Raw genomic sequence first — 27,390 nt, 5'->3', positions numbered from 1 at the left:
GTTCTAATACAGGATGGTCTTGTTTTATAATCTGGGAATAAGTTTAAAGCACTGCTAGCAAATATAGAAGAGATACTACATTGTACTGAAGGATTATATTTCTCCAGGCTTTTGAAGTAAAACAGTAGAATCTTAGAATCATAGAATAGTAGAATTGGAAGGGGCCCATAAGACCATCAAGTCCAACCCCCTGCTCAATGCAGGAATACAAATCAAAGCATTCCCAACAGATGGCCAGCTCTTCTCCAGGCTAAACATGCCCAGTTCTTTCAGTCTCTTCTCATAGGACTTTGTTTCCAGTCCCCTGATCATCCTTGTCGCTCTCCTCTGAACCTGTTCCAGTTTGTCTGCATCCTTCTTGAAGTGCGCAGACCAGAACCGGAGACAGTATTCAAGATGAGGCCTAACCAGTGCTGAATAGAGGAGAACTAATACTTCACATGATTTGGAAACTATATGTCTGTTAATGCAGCCTAATATAGCATTTGCTTTTTTTGCAGCCACATCACACTGTTGGCTCATATTCAGCTTGTGATCGACAACAATTCCAAGATCCTTCTCACATATCGTATTGCTGAGCCAACTATCCTCCATCTTATAACTGTGCATTTGGTTTCTTTTTCCTAAGTGTAGAACTTTGCATTTATCCCTGTTGAATTTCATTTGGTTGTTTTCAGACCAATGCTCCAGCCTATCAAGGTCCCTTTGAATGTTGTTTCTGTCTTCCATGGTATTAGCTATGTCCCCCAATTTTGTATCATCTGCAAATTTGATAAGCATGCTCTGTACCTCCTCATCCAAGTCGTTAATAAAAATGTTGAAGAGCACTGGGCCCAGGATCGAGCCCTGTGGTACCCCACTCGTTAGTTCCACTAAGTTTGAGAAGGAACCATTGAGAAGCACTCTTTGAGTACGATTCTGGAGCCAACTGTGGATCCACCTGATAGTTGTTCCATCCTGCCCATATTTAGCTAGCTTGCTAATCAGAATATCATGGGGCACTTTGTCAAAAGCTTTGCTGAAGTCAAGATACATTATGTCCACAGCATTCGCACAGTCTGCAAGGGAGATACCCGATCAAAAAATGAAATAAGATTAGTTTGGCAGGATTTGTTCTTCATAAATCCATGTTGGCTCCTAGTAATCACTGTTTACAGACTGACTGCTTTATAATCTGCTCCAGAGTTTTTCCAGGGATTGATGTTAGGCTGACTGGTCTGTAGTTCTGTAGTTCCTCCTTTTTGCCCTTTTTGAAGATAGGGACAACATTAGCTCTCCTCCAGTCATCCGGCACTTCACCAGTCCTCCACAATTTCGCAAAGATAATAGACAGCAGTTCTGAGAGTTTTTCAGCCAGTTCCTTCAATACTCTAGGATGCAGTTTATTGGGTCCTGCTGATTTGAACTCATTCAAAGTGATTAGGTATTCCTTGACCATTTGTCTATCAATCTCAAGCTCCAATCCTGCCCCTTCTACTTCATGTTTCCTGGGAGGGTCACAGACCCTTTTTTGGGAGAAGACTGAGTCAAAGTAGGAATTGAGCACTTCTGTCTTTTCTTTGTCATCTGTTATTATTTTGCCATCCTCATTGAGCTGTGCCACCCTTTCCTTTCTCTGTCTTTTACTATGGACGTACCTGAAGAAAGCTTTTTTGTTGCTTTTAGCATCCTTCGCTAACCTCAGCTCATTCTCAGCTTTAGCCATCCTGACACCATCCCTGCAATTCAGTGATACCTGCCTGTACTCTTCCTAGTTAGACAACAGTCACAATCTCTCACGTGCACAACCTCTACTGATCTAAAGAGCCTGATATCCCCTCACTTTGCTGTTCTTTCTACCTTTCCCTTTATGATTGTGGAATCCCAGGAAAAATGCCAAGGGCTTTTCCACTTGACTGTTATCTTCCCACTTCTCTTCTATGCTCCTATGTGTCTTTCCCTCAGTTGACCCCCGCTCTTCTCTAAAGCATAATCTTTCAGAGAATGTTGAAGCATCCAGATACTACAAAGGCATTACAATTAGGTCCAAAAGGTTCAGTTCCAAGCAATCCATTTTGCCACCAAAGCCATGCATGTGCAAATACCATTTGATGTCTAATTTGCTTGCAAAAAGAGATTATGTATACATTGACATTAGGTAGTATCTTTGCTTACCCACACAACATTTCTGGCACCATTTTGTGTCTGGAATTTTTGTAGATACTGCAAACTTCCTGGAATATACATATTTAAAAAACAGAAATTAACTTCCTAATTTTCTTTCTCATTACGATGATCCTGTTGAAGGTCCATGAAGGGGCCCAGCAGCATAACATGAAAGGGGTTAGAGCAGCAGCAGCAGCAGCAGCAGCAACACCTCCTGCTGGAGGTAGGTGGGAGGTCTTGGGGGCTTCTGTGGCACTCTGCCACCAACCCAGAGCTTCCCTGTCACCCCATCTTATCCCATCTTATCCCAGTGAGTGCAGCGCTGTGCCCCTCCACAACGCACCACTGCCACTTCTGCTCCAAATCAATCAGTGGAAGGAGGGTAGTGGCAGTGGGGAGGGTGTGGTGTGGGCCACAATCTGAAGGATGCAACTTGCTGAGGGTGTGGGTTAAGCCTGCCCTCCAAAATGCTGTATCACCAATCCCCAACCTCTGAAGTACACTTTTGGAACTCCAGTGGAAAAAAAAAAACACCCCAAAAATATAAACCTAATGCAAATATGTATTTACCTGGGAAGTATTCTGTCTGGAAGTTTGTGTGCTGGTATAGCCACAGGCAACTTTTGCATTTGTCTTGCATAATCAAACAATCCTGGCAAATTATGGGAATAAAGCTGAGAAGCTTTACCTGTAAATAAATCACCCAACAGTTTAAAAAGTAGAACAGAACAAGAGAGCTCACACATTTACATTACAAATTATTAAAGAAAAGGGCCTACCAGAGATTGATAATAAGCAATTGTTCATAACATACAGCCATGTGCATCGTCGGGGAAACAGCTAATATAAAGGAAAAATAAATTAGTAAGGAAAGTGCTTAGTAAATTTATAAGGTGTCCTTCAATACAAGTGTTTCTGGACTCCAGCTACCATCAGCTCCAGACAGCACAGCCAATGGGCAGCGGTGATGGGGGTTGTAATCCAAGAACATCTGGAGGACCACAGATTCTCCACCTCTACTGTAAGGCTTGCAAGATAACCATATGCCTAGCACCATGTATCTTTTGAGGGTGAGAATAGAACCTTTTCTTCAACTTTTGTGAAGCAGAGTCAAGCAAAGAAGCTCCACCCATGGGACCCTTTTCCACCTGTCCCAGGTGAGGAGGTTCCACCCGGAAGGACTGTGCCTAGTGGCATGGGCACCATTCCTAGGGTGGGAATATTTCCCCTAGGGCTGCTGCTTGTGGGTCACCCCTGTAGTGCAAACCCAAAGGGACTTGCTGTTTCTGTTACTGCCTCAAGAAGGAGCAAGGTACCATTCCTCATTGCCAGGAATTCATTTATTTATTAAATTTATATCCCACCCTTCCTCCCCGTAGGAGCCCAGGGTGATATATTGATGGTATCATCTGTACTCTCCCTATCAGAGAGGTTGAGTATTAGTATATAGCTTGGATGAGAGTTGAGGAGTTCTCTGGTGAGACAGATGTCTTAGGGAGAGCAACCTTTCAGAGGGAGGTTGGATTCCTGGATGCCTTACTCAAGTTGAGCTCTGCAAATATCTTGCATCTTGACAATGACATTCTTTTGCACTTTACATTTAGGTTATTCATATTATTATGGTGTTGGTTTATTGTTCTTAGGTTATTTTTAATCAGAAGGCAAGTTTGATTTTTCTAAAATTATTTTGAGTTATTGTGTGTATTGAACTATATTGCTTATTGAATTGTTTTCACTACTGGTTTGGCATTGTTTGGATATTCCACTGATATGTATATACTGTTATATTGACTGAAATGCTTTGTATCTTGATGCTTTGTTGTGAGCTGCTTTTTGCTCATCATTGGAGGAAAAGGAACATACAAATATTAAATTAAATCAATCTTTTTAGCATATACAATAAACAAACCCTCCACAAATAAATGAAAATATGGCTGCTTCTCACTAGCCCCCACCTGACACACTCAACAAAAACCATTTTTTCAAGGAGTTACATTCATCCAAGCTTGTATCTTCTTTGGACTCATTTATTCTGAGTTCTAATGGCTTGACAAATGCATTATTTATAGGTTTTGCAAATTTCTGTTTACTGAAGTTCATGGATGTAAAAAAAATATGACTTTTTTCATCCATCTCAGAAACAGGTGAGACCTAGACCTACACAATTTCAGCCTCAGAAAAAAGGCCTAATAGCCTCCATTCCTTAAAGACAGAAAGATATTATGTTGGGCTACAGTAGGAAATATTAAATGTTAAAATATCACACCGCTACATAGGAAAGGCAAAATCTGAAAACAAACCTGTTCCATTGATGTTTCATGGAGCTCATTAAGGTTTAAGGTGTAAATACCTTCCTCAGCACCAAATATCAAGTACTGATCTACAAAGAAACAAATGTTTTTATTTTCAATGTCCCACATAAGGCATACGCCTTTTAAAATAGCTCAACAGAGTTAAAACAAAAAAGTACATAAAAACTCACAAGTTAACATAGGGGAGACGTATCAGTCAGATTAGAATGTATCTGCTGGTAGGCAACAGAGAACTACATGTGGGAGGAAGAGTGTGACATTTTCTGCTTTCACCTTAGAGCAAACCCCAGTTCTTTGTTATGTATGAATTTGAGGAACTGTGGTTTGTTCTAACCAAAGTTAACAGACCATGATCTGAAACCATGGGTTGATTCTGGTTTGTTTTAACTAACTTCGGTTAGAACAAATCACAGCCTGTACAGAAAAGCACAGGAAGGCTAACAGAGGAGAGGAGAAAAATGACGGTTGGGAAAAGAGACCACAAGTCCATGACTGAAGCAGCAGCCACCAGCTCTGCAGCATGTGGGAAGGAGGCAGCAGTGACTGATGGAGCGATCCATCCCTGCTAGCTGTGGTGGCAAAAGGGACAATCCACAGCCACAGACCACAATCAAGCAGCAGGAGTAAAAGAAGCCGCAATTGGGTGGCACCGGGAGCGAGGAACGTGGCCACCAGCAACTTGATGGGAGAAGAAGGGAGAGAACCCCCAGTAGCTGCAAGGCTGGTAGCCAAGCCTGAGAAGGAAGGCCAGCTGTATACATGACAATTAAAAAAAAACCCAGGCAATTAAGGAAGGTAACAGAATGTGTGACAAAAGAGGAACACAGAAACAGAGTACATAGTAAAGGAACGAACTCACAAGAGCTAAGGCAGAAGGATCCAGCCTAGGACAAAGGCAGGAGTGGACTCTGGGATCACAATGGAAGGGGCATCAGAAGTCTTCACTCCAGTGCATTCCTGCCTTTGGACACTAAGTGGTGCTAATACCCTCCTGGTGGCATGCTACCTGGGGAAAACTGCATAAGCCCAAGGTTTACTGAAGCTCATTCAAAATAGCCAAACCATTTAGGTCAGGGATGACGAGTCTGTGGTCCTCCAGATGTTGCTGGACTCCAACTCACACCAGCCCTAACCACCATGACCAATGGTTAGGGATGATGGGAGTTGTAGCCCAACAATATTTTGAGGGCCACAAGTTCCTGAGCAAATCTGAACACAAAAAATAAAGACAAAATAAAGATGTTTTTGCCCAGTGCCTGAAAGGCAGACTCTGCACCAATCCAACATTTCTGGGATACAATCCCAAAGTAGGTCCCCCTTCCTAACTTCTGATGACACAGAGGAAGATCTGCAAATAGACAGGCTCATGTGGGAGACCAGTCCTTAGGGGAATCTGGTCCCAAGCCATTTAGATTTCCTTTGAAAATACTAAGACCATAAATCAGAACTACTCTGAGTTATAAGAAGGCGGCACTTCTGCCTAGTCCTAAAGCAAGACAGGAAAGCACTAATGAATGAACTTCTATCAGCAATATGAGGTTTATCTTGTACTGGGACAAGTGCTATTTAACTTTGGTTAGGCCTAGTTATGCAGGAGAATGAGATGGTTATGCGGTAGAATGCGCTGTACTTCTTTCACACCAGCAGGTGGAGTATAATATTTTTGAATGCTTTCCTAAGTTAAAAAAAAAAAAGGCTGGCTGCAAGCAGAAAACTGGACAAGAGAATCTCCCTCTCTGATGTGTTAGATAGCTGTTTTTCCCTTTACTGGGAGGTTGAACACAGAGAGAACATTGAAAAATTATATTCCTCACCTGCAGTTTGCGGTACAGTTCACTCTCGCTCTGAGATTCTGCCATTTCATTCTACTGCATGTGCAGAACAGGCCAAGGGTGGGAAAACTTCAGGCTTGAAGAATCTCCCAATGTGCAAAGTAGTGGTTCATTGGGTAACACCAGTTACCTACTGCTTCCATTAATCACACACTGGGATGGATGCATATCCAAGTACAGATCCACATCAGAATCACTACAGATCAGGGACCCTAACACAAAGCTCAAAAACTGGTCAGCAGAGCTACACAGATACCAGATCAAAGTCTGCAAGTTAATATTCATATTTTTTTATTTATAAAAATATTTATACAGCGTCCCTCACATAAACAGGGCAGTGTCTTACAAATAACTTGGAACAGGGAACATAGAAATGAGCAACTGGGAGGCTAAAAGAAAAGTGATCAGTACAAGACCAGCTGTGGCAGAGAAAAACTTTACTTGCTGTTAAGCTATTTGGAGCCAGAAACCCCTGCAGATTCCCCAATAGATCCTGATCTATTGCCCCTGGACCAGGCCTTATTCATAAAATTATCTGGAGTCAGAACTGAATAGTGATGCTGTAAATTCATGGAGGATGGCACAGATGGTAAAATCCATCTTAGAATTCAACATAGTAAAATCCTAAACAGTACAAATAGAGCCTCAAAAGGATCTCTCTAAAATGGTGTGTGTGTAACATCAGGTCTAATCAAGACAACCTGGGGAAAACTGACAGTTATACAAGGATGGCAATTGTTCCAGAATGCCATAGTGGTTTAATAAATCAGCCCCAAAGGAGCTGCACTAACTTGTTCAGTATTGTGTCCTGGAACAACCAGAAAATAAATTTGGTCTTCTGACTGGATAAAAACTTAGAAGAGAATGGCCTCACAAGAGACAACCAAGGAAGCATCTATCTTGTTAAGAGCGCAAGAAAAATTGTCTGGGAGAAAGGAAGCTTGTGAATTCTCCAGCGGGAAACCAGAACTCTTAAAGCCTTACAAAATGGATATTAATTTTTTCTTTTTCATCTTGGCTCAGAGTGAAATATTACCTCTTGTATCAGGATTTATCCACGAAGTTGCACAATGAATTTTTAAGGGGCATCCATTGAAAACCTTTGAAAAGCAAGCACCCATCTGTGAGAAATAAAAGCACATGCCTTGTAAAACAGAAAATCCATCTCAAGTATGGCTTCACTGAATATTGTCTAACTTCAATAACAAAATCAGCATGTTCAATGCAGTCATATTACTTTAGAAATACAAGTATCTATTACAATAAGCTGTAATAGTACAGAGGCTTTTGCTCAGCAGCTGCAGAGATAAGCTATTACTGCAACACTCCCAAGTGTTAGGTACACCACCACGCACCTGCAGACAACCCAAGTACCTGCACTTGATCTACAATCTACAGGTCTTGATCTACAGAATAGCGAAGCAAATAAAAGGGGTCCCAATCTGTACATGAACAGAAGAGAATGAATTGGACTTGGCAGAAGGCCCAGTAAGGGCAGAAAATTTGTTGTTGATATTTTTAAAATGACATTTGTGAGAGACGCATCTACAGCTATGAAGTAGCTGCCACTCCACAACTAGTGAAAAACTAGTTGAGCTACATTCTAGCAGGTAAAATATTTCTAACACCGAGTATGACTTTTTAATCTTTAACAAACTGTAGTCAACAATGCCCTTGAGACAGCATTTAAATTAGTTTGAGTAATTCATTCCTTTTAGAACTTAAGACTTACATGCACTTTTGGTGTAGGAGGAAGACCGTTACTAATTGGTTTCTGGAAAACAAAAATGTAGACTTGAATTGTGACTTTTAAAGATAAGCTTTATTTGTTGCACAAACACTGAAGGAGCAGGGTACCCACACATGCAACCAGAGTCCACAGTTTTGCTCACAATAGCGACAGTTCCATTATCTCCTGTTCAGTGTGATGATAGGAATCTAAGCACCTCTCTCCAGGTTGGATCTGCGGAGGGCCTGGAGATTGTCCCCACAATTCTACTGCACTCGCACGCACAGAATTTAACTATGAAAAAGAACCCCACACCCTCTCCTGCTGCAACCTGGAAGGGAAACTTTGAGCTTATGCAACCCAGAGGCAAAACATTTCCCTTCTCTTCTCCTTAGCTCCAAGTCTGGATCTAGAAAGAGGGATGGGGGCCATCTGTATAGTTCTATGTGGCTTTGGAAGCTCAATGCAATCTTGGGAATGGCAGGAACATAGGAAGCTGCCTTATACCGAGTAAGACCAATTGGGCTATCTAGCTCAGTACTACTTACACTGACTGGCAGCAGCTCTCCAGGGTTTCGGGCATGAGTCTCTCCCAGCCATACCTGGAGATGCTGGGGAATGAACCTGGGACCTTCTGCATGCAAGGCAGGTGCTCTGCCATTGAGCAATGGCCCTGCCCCCAATGATCCCCCCATGCCCCTCTCCAAATCCAAATTTGGAGCTAGGGAGGAGAGCAGGGGATTGGTTCTAACTGTGCAGAGGTACAGCATCAGGGACAAGGGAAGGGGCAGGGTTCTGGTGACCCCAACTTTGGTTTGGCTACCAAGGCCAGTCTACATCTGTGGACGCCTGCATGGGCTATACGTGAATAGGAACCATGCTCCATACAACCGTAACAAAATACTACTGCAAGTATTCAAAGTGCTTCACATGTACTCTGGCTGCAATTCTTTCAACAACCTACAGCAGCTCTACACAGTAAGGAATTTGCAGAGGAAGGGAGAACCGAGTGACTAGATTACCATAACCCAAAGCTACTTCAAACAAATACAATTAACTTTGCAAATCAGCCTTATCTGCCCAATTCTAGAACGTAAGTATTGTGAGACCAACTTAATTTTGATCACTTTTGATGTCAGGTAGCTTGTGCATGGAATGGAGGCTGAAACTGCAGTCATGGCCAGAAAGAGGAGCAGCAGCCTGAGCCATAACCAAAAGCCAGATGGTGCATGTATCCTGTAGCCTACCTGACACACAGTCAGCAGCCCAGCGGTATGCCAATTGTTTGTTTCCAACTTAATCCTTAACTTCCTTTGCCCCTTCTTGGAGTGCTTGTTAAATTGGAAAAATGAAGTCCCCAACTAAGTAGCAACCAACAAGTATGGTTGCAGTTACTGTTAATTTTTACCTTCCTTCCAACAGACCAGGAAAGGACACAGTCTTTAACTAAGACAACCATTTTTTAATCCAGTTATACACATCCTGTGGGGTTTTTAGTCTTTGACATCATTTTAATCATTAAACCTCAACTTGAGCATAAAACAGTTGCTTTTGCCTTAGCAACTAGAAATCTTTTGGACAGCAAAGAGACTCTCCTGTGAATTCACCACTTCTACTACCTTTTTTCTCTCACTTGCTGTTGGCTAAAGAAGGACCCCCAACTCCACCATGCTGAACTCCAGCCTAGCAGAAGCAGGAAAGGTACTCACTCACTCACTTTCACTCTCTGGCAAGTCCATCAGCTGGCCAAAGCCTTACTCTCTCCCCCTCCCCTATCTTCTGCTTTCAAGCCTGATCAGGAACCTCTTTCAGAAACAAAATTCAAAGGGATCTTGACAGGCTGGGGCATTGGGCTGAAAACAACAGAATGAAATTTAACAGGGGTAAGTGCAACGTTCTACACCTAGGAAAAAGAAACCAAATGCACAGTTATAAGATGGGGGATACTTGGCTCAGCAATACTACTTGCGAGAAGGATCTTGGGATTGTTGTTGATCACAAGCTGAATATGAGCCAACGTGATGTGGCTGCAAAAAAGGCAAATGCTATTTTAGGTTGCATTAAGAGGACTGTAGTTTCCAGGGTTGCATGAAGTATTTGTTCCCCTCTATTTGGCAATGGTTAGGCCTCATCTTGAGTACCGCATCCAGTTGTGGACACCACACTTTAAGAAGTATGCAGACAAACTGTACTGTAGACTAGGTTCAGTAAACATTCCCACTTCCCCACTTTCAGTCTTTTCTCTCTTATGTCGGCTCTTTAGCTTCCAATGCCTTCCCTCTGTTCCCCCCAAACACTAAAACATTACCACGCAGCTGCCTTTGGCTCATTGCTACCTCACTTCTCTCTCCTCCCACCTTCTGAGATAGCCTTCTTTTATTTGGCCTTGCGATGTTTTTGATTTTTGCTTTATCAATAACCGCCCTTTTTTCCTGCAAAAACTCTGGACTTGTCTGTTACTCCTTTCTTGGGTACCTTAAGATAGGTTGGCATAGACAGAGTCAGCGGAGTGCTAATGCTGTGCTCCTGTGGATTTGGTAAAGCATGCTAATTTCTGGGCCATCTCTACTAGACTGAGACACAGAGAAAAAAGGTTGCCTAGTACTAGAGTAATTCCCTCCAGTCATTTATGTCCCCTGAACATGGCAAGGTAGAGGTTCATGTTTGGAGCATGCATGGCAACACAATCCTGAATTCTCCACTGTTCCTCTCCTGCAATTTGCTATCCAAAAGCGTCTAGCATTTCCTCCAACGCACATATTACAAAATATTGCAGATGCAGGTACCAAAAATATAGCAGAAATAAACAAGCAAGGAACATGCTGTGAAATTTTACAGGAATTTATTTTGAGCTTTTCCATACACTTTGACAGAAGCAAACAGAAATGTAGCGCTACCTACCAGTATTTCCTTCTTTTCTTTTCTAGAGAGATTTGTATGCCTGCTTTCATTTGGCTCTTGATGGGGAGAACCTTCTCTGTCACCATTTATATGGACAGAATTCAATCCATTACCTTCACAACAAATATTCAGAGACTGTTAGAGAATATAAACATGAGACTACCACCAACATTCAGCACTATAACCCCCAACATTCACAGAGGACAGCTGCTTCATCAGGGTGGCCAAACCCTTACCTCCTCCACCCCCTTTCACAGGTGAGCGGGGCCGCTCATCTGTCAATCACCTGATTTCATTATGATATCAAGTGATAACTTCAGAGGAGCTCATTCTCAGTGCCCATCAGTTGATCAGTACTGAGAGCAGCCCCAGTGGCTGCACTAGGGAGTTCTTTACCTGCCCCACACCTGATGTCAAGTGTGGGGCAGGTAGGTGTGGTTTGGGAACCGTGGGCCAGAGTTTTCCCAGTGCTGCACTTAATGATGCTATCTATGTCTCAGGTTCAGGCATTAAATGTGTGCAGATTACCCTACTAGACTTAGGTCTAAGCCAGAGCATATTTCAGAAGCATTTCAAGGCCTACCTGTTTCAACTGGCCTTTGGAGCAGAGGGACAGGTTTGGAAAGGATGAGAAGATTCCAATGAACTGGATAACTTTTATTCTGTTCTGCTGGGAATGTTGCTTCCTGCTCTATGCCTTCAAGGCAGAGCAGGCTATAAAGTAAATGCGTGTGGAAAGTCTTCAAGAACAGAGTTCCCTATACCTCAATAATTGCAATATTCATCTCTACTGATTTTTTAACACACATCAGCACACAGATATGAACATAGTCTTGACAGACATGGGGCAGTATTCAACTAAAAAGCTGTCCTAGCGCAATGGTTCCCCCCCTTCTCCCCCCATGAGGGCCCAGCACCATCTCCAATCTGCTCAGGAGGGTTTGGTAAACACCCTGAACAGATTTAAGGGGCATGCAGTGGGAGATCATTCTGTAGTGCTATGATGAATTCAACCCATGAGTTTATTCCCACCACCAATGTTAAGGGGCTTTAAACAGGTTGTGAAGAAAGCCACGAAAATCTGACTTGGGTTTTTTTCAGTGTACTATTTTTGCTGCTTGCCTAGACCAAAGCACACTTATACAAGAATAATTCTGGGACATGTATTCAAGAATGCAAAATTAAACTGTTATTAAGTATTTGTGAACTCTCCAAAATTCATCAATATAACTCATTACCTAAAGCATTAGATTTCTGTGGAGGTAACCGAGGTGGTGGTGGTCTCGGTGGTACTTGAGTGTTTGATTTGGCAGGGCTCTCTGGAATAGGACATCTTTTTATGGTTCCTTGATTATCATCCTCAGAAGAATGCATCTCCTGTGGTACGTAGATGGATTTAGGCTGAAATAATATAAATTATATATATTTTAACGTTTATATCAAACCAGCTTCACATTAAAGCTTCCATTCAAAGTCATAAATATGGATTCAGGGAATACAGTAGAAAGGAATAAGCACCATGTACTAAGAAATTCTTCAACTGGAATTTTATGAATGACAATCAATGGCTTAGTAAAGGTCTACAGAATATATCCCTGGGTATGTTCTTGCACAAGGTGCAATTCAGATAATGGTGTCCCAAAATCTACATATATTATCTGCACATTAGCCAAATAGTATTAACTTAAAATAGGAAGTTTAATACTAAAAAACATACATATTCTGTCCTCTCTGGTGACAGAAGATATCCATCAGCAGAATGGTAATTTTTGGTGCCTCCCCCCCCCAGTCACCTTCCCTAGATTTGCTCTGAATGTTAGGGGGATCTCTGGAGCAGATTTGGGGTGGACAGGGCTCCAGGGAGGAGGAGGAGAAGGAACAGCTGAAAACTGCCCCCCTCCCCATTATGCTGAGAGATTGGATGCAACCCATAATGACCACAATTCAGTAAACTAAAAAATAATCTGGGCACTCAGGAAACTGTTTGGAAAAGCACACTTTTGAAAGAGACAGCCATTTAAAATGGTTGTGTTCAGATGTTATGCATTCCCTCCCCCACACACTCTTCTTGTGCAGCCAGGAAAAAATCTGAAGCATTAACCTTCATTTCCATTTAAAAAACTAACTGCAGTTTGTAGTCATCCAAACGCTAAACTGTGGTTCAGCTGCAGTCAGATGTTAACCACAAACCATGGTAGCTTTATTTACAGAAATATCTTTTTTCTTCTGACTTCAGAAGAAATCTTAAAAAACCAGAAATCTTTGTCAAAGCCAGGCATGTGAGGAAAGGACGAAAGGGTAAAGGCAAAGAGGTAGTGTGCAGATATATATTCCTGAACCAAGGCTTATTGGATCAGAACTGTAGGAAGTGCCTGGTTATGCAGGAAGTGACAGCCTCTCTTACCTTTGGCGGTAAAGGAGGTGGAACTTTAGCCTTCATAGTAGAGCTACAAGAGGGAAAACAAGTATGAATTACAAAGATCCAATATTCATAAAGAAAGCAAGATGCTCTCTTTTTTAATGTTTGTAAGATACAACTCAGGTGATCTAAACTGGGGTGGACAATGTAAAAACTGTGGGTATTTTTAAGGTAGCCCATGGATTCTTGATAGGCTCCTGAGAATTCCAGCTTTCATTTTTTAAAATACATGTGTATATATGGAGGCCATTCTCGTCATCATGATTGTGGGCAAGTGTGACAACAATGGCAAACATAATCAGGGTTCAGAAGAAAGGCAAGCAGATTACACTAAGCCAAATACACTGTTTTTCACATGATTTTAAAATCCATGTATCAAATGGCAGCATCCAACCCTGCAGCTCCACTGGCTGAACAGGCTTCCATGTGTGCAATGGAACGTCTCCCCGCGCGCTCTCAAAAATCAGCTCTGGAAGGCTGGGGGGCACTCTGGAGCAGATTTTGGGGGTGTGCAGGGGGAGGAGAGGGAACAAAGTCTTATTGTGCCAGCAGAGCTAAGCATGTGGAGCAATGATACAACTCAAGGTGTTATACCAAAGTCAAATTTTGCACATCTGAAGGTGAGACTTTCAGAACAAGACAGCACATTTCCTCTGCTGCGGTTTAGAATCTATCTTATTAAGGAAAATAATATGCTAATTACATTACATGTAACTAAAATATGGCATTTTTCAGAACCCTGTAAAGCTTATAGTGTATTTCAAATATAGCCCTTAGTAGTGGGCAAGTAGCCCAAACCAGATTTAAATTTGTTACATGACTCACTCAGTACACTGGAATTTTCAGTAAATATTTTTCCACCAAACCTTAAGACAACAAAATTAGGAATCCAGCACCTATTGGAGAAAACTCACTTAATCACAAACACCGATCTTTTTTTTTGGAGAGAGGTGATGGTGAGAGGGGCTGATTTCACAGAGGAAGATTGTGGCAGAATGAAAAATTGAGATCTAAGAAACACAAGACTAAAGATCATATTTAGCAAGAGAAAGCCTAAAAGCTGAAATCCAACATTCAATTACATTTGCAATTCCTGCTAAAATCTACGGGGCTTAAATGTGCACAATAGTGTGCTGAACAGGAGGACAGGCTTTTTAAAATTATGTGCTATGAGGAACTTTGCACATATTCTTTGAGAATGCTAGATGTGACTATTTTCACCCCCAAGTAAATTTTGCATGACTACATCCAATGATAATCTTATTGAAATATGTAGCAAGACATTTGTCTGTAGGCTCATGTCTCTTGAGGAAAAGCCTGCTCAAAAGTCCAGCCTTAGAAAATTAGATAGCAGCAGAAATGAAAATTCTTTATGAAATACTTTATTTACCCAGAATTTGGGTTTAAGGTACTTCCTACATATTGCTGGGGAATCACATTTTGTCTCCTTGATTGTCTTTCTCTAAACTCCAGTATTGTCCTGTTAAATAATACCATGTTTATGATCTTTTGTAAATATAGAATTACTGCTATACACAGGTTTTGAAAATACAGGCCTGATTTCTTATATTAAATTACACTGCTCAAAGCAACAAGATGACAAATTAACACTGCAATCCTATACCCATTTACTGGAAGCAAGCTCCACTGAACTCAATGGGATTTACCTTCAAATAGGTTACGTACAGGATTATACTGTAAAAACCACTACTGCTGAATAAGTTATGTATAGGATTATATTGGAAAAAACTAGTTTATATCTCAGCATGCCTTGTGGCAAAACTCTCCCCTTTAACTCAGAGCAGATGATGCACTGAAGCGAAAGCTGGTCTTGCTGAGGAGCTGTTTCAATCCTGAAAATGAAGTCAATTACTATATAATCTACAAGGTCTTTGAAACTCATCATGTGAATCCAAACATTATACTGCTCCCAAACATGTCCCTTATGCAAGGTATCAGCCCAAACAAAAGTACCAGGATGCTATTTCAATTGTGTCTAAGAAGGTAAAGATTTTACTTAGAGTCGTAGAACTGTATGAAAGTAACTGCCAACCAGTTCTTGTTTGAGGACACTAGAACGCTTTCATCTAAGGCTGCAGGATGGAGCGTCAGTCATGGTGGAATCATTGTGGTCACTGGTGTTGGACATTGTAGAATCACCAAGGCTATGTTTTGGTGCCATAACCAAAGTTTAGCATGATGAGAATGAGCCATAAGCAAGTCTTGCGCACTGACATCTCCAGCAGAGTTGTGAAGAGGATTTGGGAAACATTTGCTTCTAATTTTCATTAGCCACAGTTGGAGCATGTTGCCCAAACATGAAACTGTTGTCCATATTAAACAAGCCAGCTTTATAACCCATGGTTGAAGTTGGCTTGATTCAAACAAACCATAGTTAAGATTAACCACAATTAGTCAATTCAGACAACATCACAAACTGGAGTTAATCTAAACCTGAAGCAAAAGCTTCCGAACTCCTGCTTGCAACCATATCAAAGAAGGAGAGAGAATGCACAAGCCCAAGACTCACCGTGGCTAGATCTTGTCACGCTAAACAACAGTTTAGTACAATGCCTGAACATGGCCAAAGTATGGAACGTTAATTTTCTGCAGTGGACCCTCAGGGCATATGCAAGAACATAAAAAGAGTATGCCAATGGCCCATACGGTCCAACATCCTGTTTTCACAGTGACCTCCAGCCAGGAGGGGGCCTATCAGGATGATAGTATTTAGCCAAATAATAAAAGGGAGGGGGAGGGGAATCATAAGCAACACAGATTGAACAAGCTTTTCTCAGTTGTCTATGAATCAGATTTATTTTTAAGATTAGCAGAACTTACTGTTTAGCATCATCACTGTCCCCTTCTTCCTCATCTTCCAGATGTGCCACATGTCCCCTAAGGAGTTAAACAGGAGACCACTTCTGAATGTCAATTGTCAACCAGTCTTCAACTATCAAAGATTTGTTATCTGCAATCCTAAAAATTTTTCTTTTAGCAAATCACAGTTTCAAGACAGACAAGCAAAGGGTCCTCTGTAAGCCAAACAAGCACCATCAGACTGCGAGATACACGAAACATACACATCTGTGCGCAAGAAAAAGGGAATTTGCAATCAAGAGAGAAAGAAAGAATTACCGCTGATGCAGTTCTTCTTCAACTGATTTTAGAAGGCTCCTTTAAAAATAGAAGTAAAATTCAAGGACTGGACACGTTTAGCAAAAGCACACAAAATCAGACACATTTTTATATGGTTTGACAAATGTAAGCCGTGCAATAAATTCCATCAATTGTTTGCGATAATATAAGACTGAATTTTCAATCTGAAGTGAATAATTATTCAGCCTAACTGCAGAGTACTATTAAAGTGTATTCAGCTGCACATCAGCATGTCATTTATTGCACCTGATAATCATCTCTATATAGACTAGGATGGATGCAGCTTATCCTATATATAGTAACCAGTGTAAAATATGGGGGAGAAACACACCCTAAAACAATTCAATGTCATAAGAAAGAAGACTGGCAAAACCTAGAATGATCAGTAATTATTTCCTCTTTTTGTCATAGTTACACTAATTCTAAGCTATTGACTTTTGTTGGGTTGCAGCAGGGAAGTACATTTTTACAAATTTATTTATTTATTTATTTTATATCCCACCTTTCTTCCCAGAAGGAGCCCAGGGTGGCAAACAAAAACACTAAACCACTTGAAAACTTCTTAAAAACAAAAGACTTTAAAACATATTTAAACAAACCATCTTTTAAAACATATTAAAACAAACCATTTCAAAAACATTTTTTTAAAAACAACTTTAAAAAATCTAAAAAAGCAATTCCAGCACAGATGCAGACTGGGATAAGGCTCTACTTAAAATGCTGACTGAAAGAGGAAAGTCTTCAATAGGCGCCTAAAAGATAACAGAGATGGCGCCTGTCTAATATTTAGGTAAAGGTAAAGGTGTCCCTGCACTTGTAGTGCGAGTCGTTTCTGACTCTTACGGTGACGTCTTGCGACGTTCTACTAGGCAGACTGTATATATGGGGTGGGATTGCCAGTTCCTTCCCCGGCCTTTCTTTACCCCCCAGCATATGCCGGGTACTCATTTTACCGACCACGGATGGATGGAAGGCTGAGTGGACCTCGACCCCTTGTACTGGAGATTCGACTTCCTCCTTCCGTTGGAATTGAACTCCGGCCATGAGCAGAGCTTTGGCTGCGTTACCACCGCTTTCCACTCTGCGCCACGGAGGGTCTTGTCTAATATTTAAGAGGAGGGAATTCCAAAATGTCTGTGCCACAACATTAAAGATCCGTTTCCTATGCTGTGCAGAGCAGACCTCCTGATAAGATGCAGGAGGAGCTCACCTGCAGAGCACAGTGATAGATTGGGTATATAAGGGTAAGATGATAGTTCATGGGTAAGACTATCTCTCAGGTGTAATTTAATATGGATCATTGCACTCTCTCAAATGGTTCCATCACTACAGAAGTTACACATATTTGATTAAGCCTATAGCACTAAAACTATTCCTATCCAAATCTTAAGGTCCTCTTCAGCAGCCCTGCTCCAAGTTCCTCTACCAAGGATGGATACTAGGGTGAAGGCATGCTCACTGGGGGCATCGTGGAGTAGTTTCCACAGAGGCTCATTTGGCTGTCTTCTTTATGGCCTTTTCAGTGCCAGGTGAAGACCTTTTTATTTACCCTAGCCCTTTAAATAATGTGATCTTAAAAACCTGAACTTTAAATGTCTGATGTGCGACATCTGTAGTTTAAGGAGTTTTTATGCTGCTATTTGTTCTGTTCTGGTATTTTGTTTCCTGTGAACCGCCCAGAGAAATTAAGTTACTGGGTGGCCTTTAAAAAATACAATAAAAATACACATTTATTATGTATATATATATACACACACAAGCACATTTGTGGATGAGATAGAAGCACATGAGAAATCAGCCTTTCTATACACCTGTCAACACCAAAAAATCACCAAGCTACATATATACAACTCCAATGGGTTGAATCCAGACTGCAGGACTAGAGAACTCTGCCTTACAGCATGCTCTGCTGGAGGAAATGGGAGAGCCAATTCCTGCTTTAGACCCCCCCCCCCAAACAGGAGGTGGCACTGGGGACTTCAGACGAAAATTGAGAGTACCTCCTTGCTTCTTCCAATGGGAGCCTTGGTGAAATCTCAGCCCCTTCCCACAAAGGGAAGAGTCCTTTCATTCTCAGAAAGGTAAGTCTGGACCCAACTCAAATATCTCAAAATATCTACTGAAAAATCAGTTTTTACAGTAAAATGTCCAGCTGGTTTCACCATATGAATGCCAAACTCCTGGCCAACACCAATCATTACATTTAAAAGCACTGCCTGAAAAAGGGAGGGAGGGTTGGGAGGGAAGAGAGAAAAGACTGGAGTTAATAAAATTACTCACTTATTTGCACCCAAGAAGTAACTGCCTGGGGGACCTTGTCCATATTCTAGTTGCAAATCCTAATGAAAGAAAAGAAATTGTCAGTTCTGTCTCATCTCATGGCATGCCCTTTTTGAAAATTCCAATTATCTAGCCAGCTATTTCTCCTCTTTTTTGTGAACCCAAGTCTCACAAAAAGTTTCACAGAGTATACAGTGACACAAATAATGCACATTGTGTAGCAGATCCTCTCATATGTCTCTAAGGCAGTGGTTCACAAACTTTTTTTTTCTCCACTTGAAAACTGCTGAGGGTCTTGGTGGACCACTTAATGTTGTTACTGCCTCTTGTACCAATTGTAATGTGCTGTGCTAGATGCTGTATGATCTTAACTATATTTTTACAGACATGCTGTGGACCAGCTGAATGACGCTTGTGGATCACTGATGGTCCACAGACTACAGTTTGGGAACCCCTGCTCCAAGGAAATACTATACTTATAATGGGACATTTCTGTACATGTAAGGAAAGGATGCTGATGGCCGACAAGAGACAAGGTTCAGAAATATTCTGTTTGAGATATTCTGCTGTACAGGTGCATGCAGACAATAGCTTGGATCTAAAGGTTTCCTGGGCAAGCAGATAAGCTTGTGCAAGAGGCAGAATCCCTGATTTCTATCAATTTCCACTTCCTGCTGCAGCTTCCTATGCCACATCCCATGCTGTTCCAGTAGTTCAGAAACCCCCATGAAGAGATTTTCAGGGGGTGCAGGGAGCTATAGCAGGTAGGTGGAGGCATGCAGCCCCATTCCATGAGCTAAACTGTGCTGAAAGAAGTTAGGATCCAACCAAATAGCTCTTTACATGGTACAACAGAGTCATCAGTGCTCAAAGTATGCACGCTCATTTATTGTGCTTTGAATTCCAGAGTGCACAAAATCTGTTTTGTCAAGAGAACAAAGGTGTGCAAGGAAGGGTGAACATGCATGCCACAAGCAATGATGGCTCAATCATATAATCTTAAAATCTCTGAAAGGCTATTGTTGTACACAGCTCAAGACTGGCTAATATTAAGAACCACTTTGTATGACACCACATTTCAACATGAGACAACAGGGTTTGGAAATCTCCATGGATGTAAATGAATATGAAGTAGGGCTCCTAGCTTTGCAGTATAGAAATAGACCTTCAGACTCCTGGAAGCCTCAACTTTCATACAGGAAAGAAGTTTAGAGTCCTGATTATTTTAACTAGTGATGTAGTAGATCTGGGACAATGTGCCACCACTTATTTCACAGCAAGATGAATGGGCAGCAGTCAATATTAGTCCTACCCGAAGTAGACCCATTTACAGTAATAAACACGACTAACTCAGGTTCATTAATTTCAATGGAGTCTACTGAGAGTTGGATTTAGCTGAATACAACCCAAAGATGTCATCTCCAGGAGCACTCTTTGCCAATCCTCTGCATGCCAATTAAATATGTTTTTCTCAAAAGGAAACCCAACATATAAGGTAACCATGCCACTTTTATTTTGAAAAATTCCAATGTCTTCATTACAACCAATCAAAAAGTCACAAAACAGGGAGCAAGCTTTTGAGTTCACTAGAACTCTTCAGCAGGCTGGATGCTATGCAAAGTGTAAGGAACTCATATTAACACATACACCTGGGTAACCTCGGCCAACATTAGAGAAACATAATCCTCCCCCTTTCCATTAACACCATCTCCCCCCTTGCCTTTATGTATTCCGCCGCCCGATTTTTGTATTGTAATATATTCACACACTTAAGATTGCCAACTACAGCCCTGTGTTCACCAATCTAGTGACCTTCAAATGTTTTGGACTACAACTACCATAGCCATGCATCATGCTTGCAAAGTGACATGCACCATCAACTTTAGTGGCCAATAAAACATTTTAACAAGAAACATTTATGAGTATGACTCATTTACTTTTTATAAACCCAAAGAAAATTAAGATCATGTTGGGAAAACAAAGCTTGGTGATAAATGACTGTTTATTGGAGGCAGGGGGTGGGGTGGGGGAGAAGAGGACAAAGGGCAAGAATGTTAATAAGGATGTTTGGTTGACCTATGGAGGAAGTGATTGTTTCTCTAGAAGGACTTCTTTGATAGCCATGCAGAACTTGGTAATTTCAGGAGTGTTTTTGGATCAGGCATTTGGATAAGAAAGAAAATTGCATCTCTGTTATTTGAGGGCAAAATCACTCACGTTTGCTCTGAAGTTGACATTGCAAGTTTCTGATAAGATTCCCAGAGCACTGTCTAGTTACACACTGTGGGATCAGTATGTTGAGGATGCACACAGGCCACTTTACAGGAGTTTGGCTGACCACATGCCCTCTTGACCCATCTTGGCTTGTGTAATCTGAGAGGAATTGACTGTGTGGGCCAGGGAGTGGTAGATGCTTTGCTGTGAGAGAGAACAGTATCAGCTACGTGGAGGCAGCAATAGCTTGGCCTCCCATGAAGAAGCCCTCTCTAGACTCAGAGGTGTTAAATAACTATCGACCAGTTGCAAATATCCTTTTTGGGTAAGGAGCTCAAGAGGATGGTGCCTCTAGGTGTATCTGGATGAAACTATGCATCTGGATCCATTTTAATCTGGTTTCTGAATGGAAGCGACCTTGGTTGCCTTGACTGATGACTTTTATTGGGCAAGAGAAAGGGGGAGTGCTACCCTATTGATTCTTCTCAACCTCGCCACAGCTTTTGATACTGTGGACCACAGCATCCTCCTGGAACAACTCTACGGGTTGGGGGTTACAGGTAGTGGATTGCATTGGTTCCACTCCTACCTCCAGGATTGCTACCAGGGAGTAGCATTGGGAGACACCAATGTGCTGTCTCCTATGCTATTTAATACTTATATGAAACCATGGGGAGGAGTCATCCAGTGTCATCAGTATGCTCTGTTTCCATTTCATCTGAATTGGGAGAAGTGGTAAATATGGTGGCAATGGTGGACTGGATGAGGGCCAATAAACTACAACTAACCTGATAAGACAGAGGTGTTGTGGATAGGCAGTTCTCTGGTCTGGGAATTAGACAGGGTAGCAACTCCCTCTGATGGAGTAGCTACATAACCTGGAGGTACTCATTGAGGTGGTGTCAATGGCAAGGAGAGCTTACTGCCAGTTACAGCTGGTTCACCAGCTACAGACATTCATGGACCAGGATAGTCTGCTTTCAGTAGCCCAAGCTCAAATGACCTAGCATTTGGATTATTGCAATGGACTGTATGTGGGGCTGCCCTTGAAAATGGTCTTGAAGCTGCAGCTAGTACAGAATATGTCTGGTTATTAACTGGAGCAGAAAGATGGGGTCACAAATCACCTATCCTGAAAGCTCTGCACTGGCTGCTTGGGTATTATTGGGCTCATTTCAATGTGTTAATGATGGTTTCCAAATGATGGTTTAAATAGCTCAGGGCCCAAATATCTGCATAAGCATCTCCTCTAATACCAGCCGATCTGACCTTGGATATCAGATGGGAAGGACTCTGCTAGTGGTCCCAATAGGATTTATGGTGAGGGGATGCATACAAGGGCAGTCTCCATTGTGGGTCCTCAACTTTGGAACGATCTTCCCCTAGAGCTATGTCTGGCTCTCATGCTGTTGGTTTTCAGATGTCAACTGAAGATATTCTTCCTTCCCCAGGCATTTACAGTTTGTTAATATGTTTTAATCCCCAGCAGCAACATGCAAGCCTGTGCTTTAATGATTCTGTTTTTTAAATATTTACCTTGTGTATACTGGTACTTATGTATTTAAGTTACTGTAGTTATTGTATATCACCCAGAGCTCTGTGAAGGCAGGGTGATTCATAAATACTCTAAATCTATTTCATTTTTCTCCAAGGTAACCCCCACCTCCTCCCCCTCAGCTCAGTGGGATCCAGTAAACTGTAAGGTCCCATATCTTGCAAAATGATCTACACAGTCTCAGCAGTTTCTATAGAACTACTTATTACATTAAGTTAAGCAAATCTTTACATGACTGGAACTTCAGAAGGGATAATTGCTGGAGTTTGTATCACCAGGGTTCTCAACAAATGAATCATGCTTTAAATGCTTCCTTAAAATGGCAGATGATAGCCACAAATCAATGGAATGCTAGTGAAAAAGCTGAGGACCCTTACATAAAGGGTTTTTTTGGTGGGGGTGAAGAGAGTGCTCTCTCAGTTGCATAAAAATGGAAACTGGAGAACTTATGGCTGGGCAGGGGGAAAATGTCTCTTTCAATTTGCAAAGCACAAATCCATGTGAATATGTAGTCTACAGCAGTGACAGACAATAAGCAAACCTCTACAAAATGTAAAAAGATCCTTCATCTGTCATCGTACGTTAGAAACCTTACAGGAACATTTTTATAAACAGTGACATCTGTCAGTGTGGTTTATGTTTGTACTACTTAAAGGCCTAAACCTTTGTTTATAGTCCATTTACTACCCTGCTGTCTGCTAGCATCAACAGACTAAAATCTGATCAGATATTTTTTCATGTCTCTTTCTAAACTACTATTACCACATGCTTTAAAAATAACCTGCATTTCATCCTTACAGTAAAACACTAGGAAAGAAATGCTTCTGCATACTGTCCTAGATTATTCTGTGGGAAAGTAAAGCTTGCAAAACAAGGGTTACAGAGGCAAAAACCACCACTATCTTAGTTTGCACAGAGTTCTTCTAACACAAGATTTAGAATGCTCAAATCATATTTCTGGAGCACATGCATCTGAAAGACAAAAGACACATATGCGCACCCATGGAACCTTGCAGTTTTCACGTAGACATGGGGCAAAAGTGCTATCAAACAGAAGCAGCTGTCTACAACAGACAGAATAATGGAATTCTGGTCTTTGTCTTTCCTAAACAATATTGTGGGACATTTAACTATTTCATGTCCAAGCAAACAGTGGATCAAATTGCACTAGATTCTGATAATTCTGCTAATATATTGACAGTGGATAGTAACAATTATTATTACAGTTCTTTCTTTCTAATCTTTTTCGCAGCAAGTGCAAAAACAGCCACTTTGTATGTCACGTAACCATTAGTATCGCCCAGGAGGAATTGTTCTGATTCTAGAAAGAACTAGATAAAATTGCTACAAATTGAGATTCAGAGTCTTAAACTGAGCTCGCTGATGGTAACTCTGAAATTCTTTTATATTATCGGTTGCAACAGCAATTCGTTCTCTGTATACCTTTATATACCTCTATGTTTTTATGTATTTTAATGTATTTGTCATGGCCTTTGGCTAGTACAATAAATTGAACTGAATTGACCAATTATAGGATTTGCAATAAAACTCTGGCCAGAGTAATCAAAAATGGCTAAATATTGCATTTTGAACATCATAGCTATAAAGCTTTGGGTACACATCCATTCCAGAAAAAATTGTTCTTAAAATGATAGAGCTGCAGTAGTTCCATCTTCAAATTTTAATATCTTTGCACTAGCTCAGCCATTCAACAGAATGGAAATTTGGTATTGGTGATGAGGATTAATGTCTGGGCAGTGGACTTTTTAAGGTCTGAATAACCACTATGGACAATTTTTGGGTAAGGGGGGGGGGAATGGTTTGCGCCACTAGTTAGAAAAGTTACTTAGTGTTCGAGTAGGATGCTCAAGGTGGCTTTTACACTGTGCTTTTATGTTTGCATTATTTTGTACCTTTTGTATTTGACAAAATTAAATACTAGTTTTCAAGAATGATACCATCAGCTGGTGGTTACTGTTAAGGAGTTCAAAATTATAATACTATTATTATACTTAGCATATACATATATAGTGCTTTAGAGGGTTCAATGTGCTTAACATATATTAATATAATTCTTACAATAACCCTGTAAAGAAAGGTATGACAATATCATCACCCCTATATTGGAGATGGCAGTCTGAGGCAGAGAGTAAGAGGCTTATCTATGGCCACCTGGGTGAGTTCATGAGTGACACTGGAAAGCAGGACTTTGCAATTCACAGGCCAGCCACATTAGCTTATGAATACAGATCTAATACATTACCATAGTATTATGCAAAACACTATCACTTTAGACAAAAAATGATAAACGGAAATGGTTTATTAAAACTCAAAAAACAGAATCACATCAAAATCTGACAAAAGTAACATTTTAGTAAGTAGACTTAACCACCTAACAGGAAATATTAAGAGATGTATTTGTAGTGATCCAAGTACTGTTTTGAAAGATCTCTTTATTTGAGAAATGATGAAAGGAAAGAGGCTGCATCATAAAAAAATGGGGAAAGTTGCTTAATTAAAAAAAAAAGACACACACAAGCTTTTGCAAGATGCCGAAATAGAAATGTTTAGAAAGAGCCTTTCTAACTGGCTCCCAACTGCTGGTTAGCACAGGATTTAGCACAAGTGATACAAGAACACAGAATGCGGGTGTCAGATGATCCTGTCATAGCTACAGCTTTCAGAGCTGAGCTGTGAAACAAATTAATTCTAACTCAGTCATTGCATGTAGCTTTCTAATAAAAGATTTCAGCATAAGCAGTAAGCATGTTTGACAAGATATGCTTTTGCTTGAAAAGCAGGAATGTGGCTTGGATAGAAAAGAAAAGAGTAAAAGGACATGCATACATTTGTTAGCGTCAAGCTTCATACTTTAGAAATAATCACTCATGTGATGCTATACAGTAATGGTTTCAGTTTTCAGGGGGTGCAGAAATTATCAATAGCACTGAATATCATTCCTTAAAGCAGAGGTGGGGACCTTTTTCCTGTTCAGGACCACATCCCTTTGAGGACAAACTGTAAACAAGCCAGTGGTGGGCAGGGTCAGAGCTCAAAGTGGTGGGGCTACTTTCCCTCTCTATCCAACACCCCCTTTTCTCTCTCTCTGCCCAGGGGCCTTCTGAGGAACAGATCATGCTTCCCAGAGGTCTCAACTGATCACTCCCTGCCTTAAAGTATCTCAAGGAGGCCACAAATACGGGATGACACAACAAAACTCAGTTCTGTAAAGACTAGAGCACAATTTTCTAGGCACAAATCGATGCTATGTCTGGCAGTTTATTATTATCACAATGAAAGCAAACCTGCAAGAGTACTCTAAGATAGTTTATTACTCCACTATGCCAGTTGGCATGCACCACCATTATCTATACAAGACAAAAATGGGCATTCTAATATGACATCTGTGCATCAGGCACAGCCCTCCAATCTTCTTAAACCAGCAAGGCAAACTGTAGGCCGTATCTTTTAGAACACACCTAAAAATCATCACTGGGCTTCAATCACATGCAAGTTTAAAGTCTTTATTTCCAAGCAGACACACAGAAAATGGGACTGTTCAGGGAGGCTGGCCCATTAGGGTGAATGGGGCGCTGTCCCATCAGCCTCAGTCTGCTTCAGCCAGACCCCACCTACCTGCCTGCCTTCTTATTTACAACTAGGGAGTGGCCCTGGCTGTCAGCCTCCTCCTCCTTAGTCTCAGTTTTGCCTTTGTAAAACTCAGCAGAGAAGAGGAGGAGAACCAGGGATGATGAAAATCAATGATTCATTTTTTTAAAAATCGGATTTTTAAAATTTAAATCAATTCTTTTGATTTCAATATTAGGAAAAAGAGCCTAGGTCAAGGATATCATCATGAATACTAATTATACAACTTCTAATTATATTCTATGAATATTTTAACAGCAGTTTATGGGGATGGGACATAATCTGAACAGTCCTATTCTGCAGGTGGCGTACATGAAGTATACGTTCTCTCTCTCGCTTTCTCTCAAGGTCTTGCCTCTTTCTAAGTACAAAGATAGAGGTGGTCAATGAATAGAGAATTTGGGGAGATGGAGTAGATCTGAACAAGTAGGAGGCCACTGAAGTGGTAATCCAGCACTTAACAGCAGTAGCCTCTTCTGCAGGTGTAGAGAGTTTTTTTCCCTTTGGACTAATTCATTCTTAATTGAAAAATAAATTGGGAACTGAAAAAGCAGGAAAGCTTGCATTTCTTTTCCATACAATAAACAAGGAATACAAAGGTGAAGAAGACTGAGTTAACTGTACCACCCAATAGTTTCTCATGTTGACTTGATTGAAATTGCCTAAAATTTATTTTTTAAAGAACTTTACATTTATCTAAAACTGAAGTATTTAACCATTCAGAAAACCATGTGCATATTTTGTTAATGTTGTTTGTTGAAGAATAAAACTAACCAAAAGAATAATCTTATTAGCACAATTTAAAAGTCTGCTTGGTAGCGGTGATTCTGCCACATCATGACAAAAATATCCTGATTAGTTGAACGGCTGGATCTGGTTCATCTCCTGAATGACCACACGTTTGGTCTGCTCTAGTACTAAAATGACCAAATTATCATCCCATTTTTTGATTAAAATTAATCTGTAAACAATTCAGAATAATTGCTTAGTGTGTACCTACATTCTAATGAAAGCTACATCTCTGGATATATATTAAGGTTATATTAAACAATTATGTCCTTCTACTAAAAAATGATGATTAAACAGAATCTTCCTCACGAGTGATTTAAATTGTGATTTAAATCATTAAAATTCAGTCCTTCAGAGAAGCTATTTAAACCATAATTTAAATCAACTTGATTTAAATCAAATCAACC

At 40.8% G+C, this 27,390-nt stretch overlaps 1 protein-coding gene across 10 annotated transcripts in view; it reads right to left on the bottom strand.

The window, feature by feature from the left end:
* MAP4K3 (mitogen-activated protein kinase kinase kinase kinase 3) overlaps window positions 1-27,390 on the bottom strand; it is a 93,869-nt gene that overhangs the window by 7,509 nt on the left and 58,970 nt on the right. For 3 of the 10 annotated variants that reach the window (XM_061625566.1, XM_061625570.1, XM_061625576.1), the window contains 13 exons: window positions 18,778-18,836; window positions 16,477-16,515; window positions 16,180-16,236; window positions 14,253-14,348; window positions 13,324-13,366; window positions 12,158-12,320; window positions 10,920-11,032; window positions 8,022-8,063; window positions 7,326-7,410; window positions 4,446-4,525; window positions 2,925-2,985; window positions 2,716-2,833; window positions 2,155-2,213 (listed from right to left, as the gene is read on the bottom strand). In XM_061625566.1, the coding sequence (XP_061481550.1) occupies window positions 2,155-2,213; window positions 2,716-2,833; window positions 2,925-2,985; window positions 4,446-4,525; window positions 7,326-7,410; window positions 8,022-8,063; window positions 10,920-11,032; window positions 12,158-12,320; window positions 13,324-13,366; window positions 14,253-14,348; window positions 16,180-16,236; window positions 16,477-16,515; window positions 18,778-18,836 (1,015 nt within the window). Of the gene's footprint in view, window positions 1-2,154; window positions 2,214-2,715; window positions 2,834-2,924; window positions 2,986-4,445; window positions 4,526-7,325; window positions 7,411-8,021; window positions 8,064-10,919; window positions 11,033-12,157; window positions 12,321-13,323; window positions 13,367-14,252; window positions 14,349-14,728; window positions 14,819-16,179; window positions 16,237-16,476; window positions 16,516-18,777; window positions 18,837-27,390 lie in introns of all 10 variants that reach the window. The other 7 variants (XM_061625568.1, XM_061625572.1, XM_061625571.1 and 4 more) reach the window with 5 other exon arrangements.

The sequence above is a fragment of the Rhineura floridana genome, chromosome 4, assembly GCF_030035675.1.
Source record: "Rhineura floridana isolate rRhiFlo1 chromosome 4, rRhiFlo1.hap2, whole genome shotgun sequence".
Classification (NCBI taxonomy): Eukaryota; Metazoa; Chordata; class Lepidosauria; order Squamata; family Rhineuridae; genus Rhineura; species Rhineura floridana.
Note: the sequence above shows the minus strand (reverse complement) of the source record. Positions and strands in the feature narration are given on the sequence as shown.